At 33.4% G+C, this 7,500-nt stretch overlaps 3 protein-coding genes across 3 annotated transcripts in view; 1 reads left to right on the top strand and 2 right to left on the bottom strand.

Moving 5' to 3' along the window:
• OSCP1 (Organic solute carrier partner 1) overlaps window positions 1-2,284 on the bottom strand; it is an 18,423-nt gene extending 16,139 nt beyond the window's left edge. The window contains exon 1 of the mRNA XM_070115299.1: window positions 2,210-2,284. The gene's annotated coding sequence lies outside the window, so the exon portion shown is untranslated. The remainder of the gene's footprint in view (window positions 1-2,209) is intronic.
• A 214-nt stretch (window positions 2,285-2,498) lies between these two features.
• Pop5 (POP5 ribonuclease P/MRP subunit) lies at window positions 2,499-5,311 on the top strand. The gene is made up of 4 exons (XM_027362963.2): window positions 2,499-2,726; window positions 3,989-4,122; window positions 4,341-4,510; window positions 4,966-5,311. Exons 1-4 carry the CDS (start codon window positions 2,707-2,709, stop codon window positions 5,065-5,067), a joined length of 426 nt encoding a protein of 141 aa, XP_027218764.1. The 5' UTR covers window positions 2,499-2,706; the 3' UTR covers window positions 5,068-5,311.
• A 1,956-nt stretch (window positions 5,312-7,267) lies between these two features.
• Window positions 7,268-7,500, bottom strand: part of LOC113811258 (coiled-coil domain-containing protein 149) — a 9,431-nt gene continuing 9,198 nt past the window's right edge. Inside the window, exon 9 of the mRNA XM_027362962.2 lies at window positions 7,268-7,500. This exon is cut by the window's right edge and continues 2,281 nt beyond it. The gene's annotated coding sequence lies outside the window, so the exon portion shown is untranslated.

Below are 7,500 nucleotides of genomic sequence, written 5' to 3' on the forward strand. Positions count from 1 at the left end.
CCAAGATGGTAAGAAAACACTAAGATAAACGACCAAAGGGCAGTTCTCCGCTTGGGAAGAATAACAAAATTATAATTTAAAAGGAACGATGTAGAACACTGAAGTTACCCTATCATAGAAGGACCTGAAAATATATATACATAGCACACAAACAGGACTAATTTATCTAAGCACACATATCCACACACAGACGTACACAGACGCACGCATACACACACACACACACACACACACACACACACACACACACACACGCACACACACACACACACACACACACACACACACACACACACGCACACACGCACACACGTACACACACACACACACACACACACACACACACACACACACACACACACACACACACACACACACACACGTCTACACACACACATACGTCTACACATACACAAACACACACACAAAAAAAAAAAACTTCCTCCTCCTTGACTTCCACCAACATAAGACAGAAAAAAATACGTTTTCCAGTGACTCGGAATAGGTCTTCAAACGTCGGCTTTGACACGAACTTGAAGTGAAGAATAAACTAGGTGTAAAAAGCATAGACGAAGGTCAATGATAGGATTTTGTGTTTCGTCCTTTTCACTCGCGTAATGCAGTTTTTTTTTTAGACATTATCTTTAATATGAATAAGGATAACATTATGAAAACAGGAGAGTATCTGTGACGATGGTAAAAAGATTGAGGGTTAAGAATAAGAATGAGTAAGAGCAATAGTGGTATTAATAAAGAAATATAAATCATGTAATGATGATACCAGTAAGGATAGTGATAATTTTTTTATATAATAGAAATGGTAGTAATAAGAATGATAAGATAGTAATAATCGATGGTCATAATGATAAAAATGGTACTGATATTGATGATTATTATAACAACTACAAAAGCTAATGGTAACAATGACAGTGATAACGATAATAACTAATTACACAGTAATGATAACACCAATATTGAGTCAGTGGTTATAATAATAATACTGATAATAATTTCAAACCACTACTAGTTTTCCTGATAACGATAATGATAATAATCCTAAATATAACGACAATCGTATGATAAAAACGAAAGAAAAATAAAAGTAATAATAACAATAATCTTTAGTTTGTTTGTAAATGAGATAACAATAATGATATTAATAACAGTGACGGAGATGATAACGTTGATGATGACAATAAGGATGATTATGATAATGCTAAGATAATAAAATCGGAATTGATAAGAATCACAATCTCTATAACACTACTAATAATGATAATAGTAATAATAATGATATTAATCGTGATGATAGTAAATAAAAAACATTAACAATGATGATAATACAAGAGAACAATAATAACGATAAGAAAATTGATAATGGTTAGAGAGAGAGAGAGAGAGAGAGAGAGAGAGAGAGAGAGAGAGAAAGAGAAAGAGAAAGAGAAAGAGAAAGAGAGAGAGAGAGAGAGAGAGAGAGAGAGAGAGAGAGAGAGAGAGAGAGAGAGAGAGAGAGAGAGAGAGAGAGAGAGAGAGAGGTGATACAGAGAGAGAGAGAGGTGATACAGAGTGAGGGAGAGACAAAAGCGAAACAATGGAAATGTAGAAACAGATGTATTTCTTATCGCAAGTAAAAAAAAAAAAAAAAAAAAAAATGGTAATAGTAATAATAAAAAGCCTAATAATAATAATAATAATAATAATAATAGTAATAATAAAAATCTCTCTGAACAAATGGAAGGAATAGAACTTAAATTCATCCTCAAGAAAGCAAGTGTTCGAAAGAAAACCATATTGATTTTCCGATGATAGGTGTCAGTGAAATTGTAAGTAAATATACAGAATTCATGACTTCACATTCCTGGTAGCAACATGGAGGTTGATTAATAGACTGAAATATCTATTCTCGTTGGCAATTGTGAACATTTGTGAGCTGAAATAAAAAGTAAATTACAAATTAACATATCAATTTTGGATAAAAGAAATCTTGTAGATCTGTGGAAAGTTCTTTGTTTGGACTTCATTTATTTCCCAAAATTACTTCTTAAAAAAATGCATTAGCAGTCTGTTGCCATGGGCAGTTATGTATGTAATCTATGCAGGAATTTAACTTTTTCGCCTAAAGGAAAGATAACAAGGGATCTGTAATTTAGCTGACCCAACAATTATTTCACAATAAAAATAACGGTAACAACCACAATAAATATTTTACCTTTAACTTCACTAGATCACAGCATGACAAGTTGGAGCAATCTCTTTCAAGTCTAGAATTCAACTGCGTTCCGTCGCAAACACAACCTAATTTCAAAATATTTTGGTATAAAAATATTAGGTGAACCAACGAATGATTCCAAATAAAAAATCATACAAGTTTTATAGTAACATATATGGTATTTATTTAAGAATACGGGAATGGTGTTTGTTTGGTAATGATAAAGTAGTTTTCTGCCAAAATCATTCGCAAGCTAGTGCGTATCCATGGTAACATCACCTCGGTTTGTTTACATTCAGATTCAACCGCACGTGAGGGAAGGCCGTGGGAAGGCCGTGCGTTACGCTATACACGATTTTGTTCCTTTCATTGGTGGTTTATAAGATCTTTTATTTGTGATTGTACTCCTTAGAGAAGTTGAACTCATATTTAAGTGGAAAAAGTTGATGCAGAGTTGAATTTAGAAGCAGAGTGCAGTTTCCTTACTGATATTCACAATGGTTAGATGCAAACGAAGGTAAGATTCTTTTTTGTCGTTTTTTCCTATTCATTGGTGAATTAATAGTCTGAGAAATGTCGGTTTCATCGGCAATGTATTTTTCGGTTACATTTTGAAGCAAGTAGAATATCCGATATTCTTTTGTTGTCCTCTTCCTATCCTTGCGAAAGTCTTCGGGGAACCCGGCATTTTTCTTATTTTCAAGGGTGGTGGGTATCAGTTGTTTAGTGTTCTCGTAATTTCTGCAAGAACTATTCAAGTAAATGGATATGATATAGAAAGGTTTATTAAAACTTGATCACCTGCACACATGAAATAGCACTACTGACTTAAGAGCATTATCTGCAGGGAGTGAACTTGCACTGAAAATCACTGGAATAGTTTGTTTCAAAATTAATGACACATCACCTGTGTCATTTCCTTTGCTTGTTGATAATAAGGAAGATGTAAAACACAAGTAATACTTTTTATACAGTTATATAATACCTGCACTACGATAGGGAATATATAAGAATACTGTCGGTAAAGAGAGGGAAAGAATACACCCACTGACCCATAAGTTGTGACAAATGACACATGGATACAAAGTCTTTGATAAATTGGGTATGGGCCTGGGAAATACTGCAATAGGATGAGAGTTAGGAAGGCTTTTAGGTCACATGGCGATGTTTGTGGATTCCCAGGAGTGCCTCTAAGGTTAGTGGCTAGATTGATAGGGACTTATTCATTAAAGGATGCTTCTCAAATAATTATGAAACTTTCACTAATTTCCTGGACCAGTGATTTGGGATGGCTATGTGAGACAAAAATATTACCCCATCACTTATGGTTATTCTGCCTTTGGCATTTTAGAGAAAGGACAATTTACCTCCACTGTATATATCCAGGCAAGACAACTGTTAAACCATCCAAATGATTTGCCATCAAAAAAGAACCAGTCTGACCTTTATCTTGCCAGATATATTTGGTAAAGGTTTGTTGGTTCTGGCTGAGATGTCAAAGGCATGAAGACTATCCTAAGAAAATCTTTGGATTTTTTTCAGATGATGTGGTCCTAGGTTCAAGAATTTTCCTCTCAAACATATTTCCTCTCAATGCTATATTTTCTTTATTTGTTTCACATACCTTCACCTAATTAGAGGACAACTTGTGACATAAGATTTGTGTATATTCTTAATGTCTCTGCTGCCAGCTTTTGCTGCTTAGAAATATTCCAGTAGCCATTGGAAAGGAACCTAGGTATTGATAAGCACATATGTCTAATACAAGTTATATTACAGATATTTTGTGGTTGAAGTAGTGCCAGAGAAGTCCTTGGACCTTACCTGGTATGGACTGAAGAATGCTATAGTAGATACAGTAAGAAGGCTACATGGGGACTTTGGTGTTGCTGCAACAACTTTAGGCTTTCAAAGTATGTGACTTTTATTATTTGGTGATTCTTTTTTCATTGTTTGATATGGTAATTGTTTTTGACATAATTGCTGTTGTTGATAACATTTAAGTCTATGATTATATCTTTAAAAGTTTTTAAGTTTATTTATTTATTTATTTTTTTCTTCGAGCAGATAGGTAATTTTATCAGCCTTGTATCATGATTGCATATTTTAATCTCAACTTTTCTTGTTACAGTCAAATATTGCAATGCAGATACTCTGATAGCCTTCATAAGTTCAACCAGAGGTCCTCACCAGTTAATTGCAATGGCACTGCCACACATCAAGACTATACTCAACCAGCCTGTGGTTGTTCGCACCTTGCATCTAGCTGCCTCTATGAGACATGGCTTCCTCTTTGTAAAAGTAAGTACATGGGGCACTTTTACATGTATTTTTCACTTTTTACCATAGTCTTCTGCAAAGACTTTTTTTGCATCAAAGTAGTGTATGAAATTTATCACTCCTGGTTTCCTATTTGCAATAGTTGGGATGTAGAGTATTTCTAGGTCAACTTCTTAACAACACCCCACTTTGGCATATACATGGGTCCCTTACCTCCTTGACATGGTAATGGAGCAGTAGAGTTGGGAAATTTGTATTTATAAATATTTATATGTGATTATATATTGCTTATGAGTAAATATGAATAAATGCATGAGTATACTTGCTTTCCAATGTGTGTGTGTTTATGCGTACATTTGTATGTTTTTTTCATGTTTATGTAGGTTCTTGTTTTTGTGGATACTTGTATTCATACATGCAAGTGCTCTTTTTTTTCTTCTTTTTGTCTTGAAATTTTTCCTCTACTTATGTTGCAGAAACATCATGAAGAAAAAATTCAGGAACTTGAAGGAAAACTGAAGACACATGCTGAGAAGGAGCACTGGCAGCATGTGAAAAAGAAACCATACCTGAGGTGAAAAGGGTTGAAATTATTTAAAAGGAAATAATTTGGTTTTTGGAATAGAAAGAGAAAACAATTGTATATAGTGAGAGTGTGTATACAGAATAGGAGAGGCAAATTTGGTTTATTTTGCAGAACAGTATAATGTATGATTGGCTCATTCAGAAGGAAAGGAAATATACTGTACTGTTTACTTTAGTCTTGTCAACATTATTACAAAAAAACTTGTATGGAAAAAATATTAAATTTTTAAAAGAAAATAACCAGCTGTTTGACTTCTGCAGTCATCTTGAATTTACATCTTACTGATATTCTAAGTTCTTGTCATTAAGTTAACATTACTGTACAACATGTGTCACTGTTCTGTAAATGATTTTTTTACATATTGATGTTGCATGATTTGCCTTATTAACCCTAAGGCAGACAGTAGCTTTTATCCAAACTATAAAGAGCCAAATACATCACACAGTCAGCTTCATAAATGAAAATTAAGGGGCCTTTAGCATGTACAATAGAGTAGGCTCAGCTGGATACATACCATACGGGCTCAGTACATCATGGCAAGAATAAATGTCTCCTGGGTTAAATGTTCAAAACGTTTTGGAATAGACTAATATTCTCTTAACCCAGTGCCGACAGATAAAAATGTTTGGCAAATGGACGTAAGAATTGTTGGCGCACATCAGCAGTTTCCCCAGTTTGCGCCCGGCTCGATCGGTAGTTTGCAAGCGACATTTAGCACCTAAAAGCTTTATTTTGCTATAATTTATAAAAATATTAACATTTTGAAGGTTTACCTTCATTATAGGTGCCATCGCCTAAAATCTTTACCATATAAAACAAACTCCGTCCGATGAGCCAGTGGCGTGGGAATGGGCATAATACAGTGCCATCCGTGTTTTGGTCCACAACAGCCATGGTATGTACGTACATGTCACCCATCGGCCAAGGGCTAACCCATTGACGTAGGGAAAATGTTGCGTTCACTATAATATTATTTTGTGAACTGTCTCTCTACATGGATGGCTCTACTATTGCTTATACACAAGGAGTCAATTAGTAGACCTTGTAACCTCACCAAATTTCACCTTTCCATGAATTTGCAGGAATAACAAATGTTTTACTTATGCTATAAATATTGATGCTTTTGTTGTTATAAATATTAAATTTATTTTAATGTTACTGAGATTAATAGCTACAATATGAAATGCCCCCCCCCAAAAAAAAAAAAAAAAAATTAAGGAAAAATGGTAAACAGGTGAGATAGATAGTACTCGTAACTGGCTCATTGGTGACTTCGTACTTGAGGAGCCATTTATGAGTAAAGACTGTTGATAAACAAAACTCAAGTGGGCATGACATGTATGTATATGCCACCCCTGACAGTTTTGGCTGAAGATTTAAAAGTGTCATAGAGCAACAATTGCTTTTGACTTCTTATCACTGTTTTATTAAAAAAGCATTCACACAATGGTAACATAACTATATTTAAGAGAGAATAATTGTGCTCTAAAATACTAGAGTTTTTCATTGAAAGGAGTTGTATAATCACTTCTGCCATTTCATGTCCCAAAACATATAGACCTGGTGTTTCTGGGATACTAATAGTAAAAATCTTCCAAGGCACTTTTGTAAAGAGGAAAAATATACATAACAGTCCAAAGAACTTGCCTTTACAGACTTTAATGAAAATCACGTTTAGTTGTAAATTCTGTGAATCTGTTTAGTGTCTTTTCAATGTATACTTAATTGAGCCATTAAATACCTGATGAGATGTAACATATCATATGATATGAAACCATTTAGGACAGTACTATGTCATTGTTATTGTTAATTTCCCATGTTATCATGATGATTGGATATTTCATTGATCAGCAATAAAGAGTATTTCTTATCGTATATATATATATTTATCATTGTATTTTGAAGGAAAATGGTTACATATGTTTATCATATGTTTTTCACATTATCAAATTCACTTTCATGGCAAAAGTGCTTGGAACAATTTAATTTATGATGAGAAATGTAAAGTTAATTTCCCTTGATGAAATTGAATGAAATTGTGGACAAATTGACCACCAAGAGGTAATAGTACTAATTTTTAATTTTTTAAATTAGAATATCAGTCTGTCTAAAAAATATCTGGGCTCCTTGTAAAAAAGACATAATAGAAGATATTGAAATATGAATTGCCAAAACATGGTTGGGAAAAAAAGTTATAGAATATAATTTATTATTTATATTGTACATTTAAGTTTTTCTTCTTTTGGTAATGTATACCAGCAGTATATAAATGCTTAGCTTGAAAGATGTATGTGAACCAAATATGAGGTATATTTTGATATAACTGCTATAAATTAAAAATTAAAAATCTACAATATATGTAATAAACTCTGGAATTGGTATTGAATTAGAAAAAATAAATGCATGTAAATACATGATAGTGTTT

The sequence above is a fragment of the Penaeus vannamei genome, chromosome 37 (assembly GCF_042767895.1).
Source record: "Penaeus vannamei isolate JL-2024 chromosome 37, ASM4276789v1, whole genome shotgun sequence".
Taxonomy (NCBI): domain Eukaryota; kingdom Metazoa; phylum Arthropoda; class Malacostraca; order Decapoda; family Penaeidae; genus Penaeus; species Penaeus vannamei.

What these genes read in the sequence shown, in the direction of transcription:
- Pop5 (XM_027362963.2), top strand. Translation starts at nt 2,707, where the DNA reads ATGGTTAGATGCAAACGAAG. An exon ending in ATGGTTAGATGCAAACGAAG is followed by an intron (nt 2,727 to 3,988) that starts GTAAGATTCTTT and finishes GTTATATTACAG; the next exon opens with ATATTTTGTGGTTGAAGTAG. An exon ending in AACAACTTTAGGCTTTCAAA is followed by an intron (nt 4,123 to 4,340) that starts GTATGTGACTTT and finishes TTCTTGTTACAG; the next exon opens with TCAAATATTGCAATGCAGAT.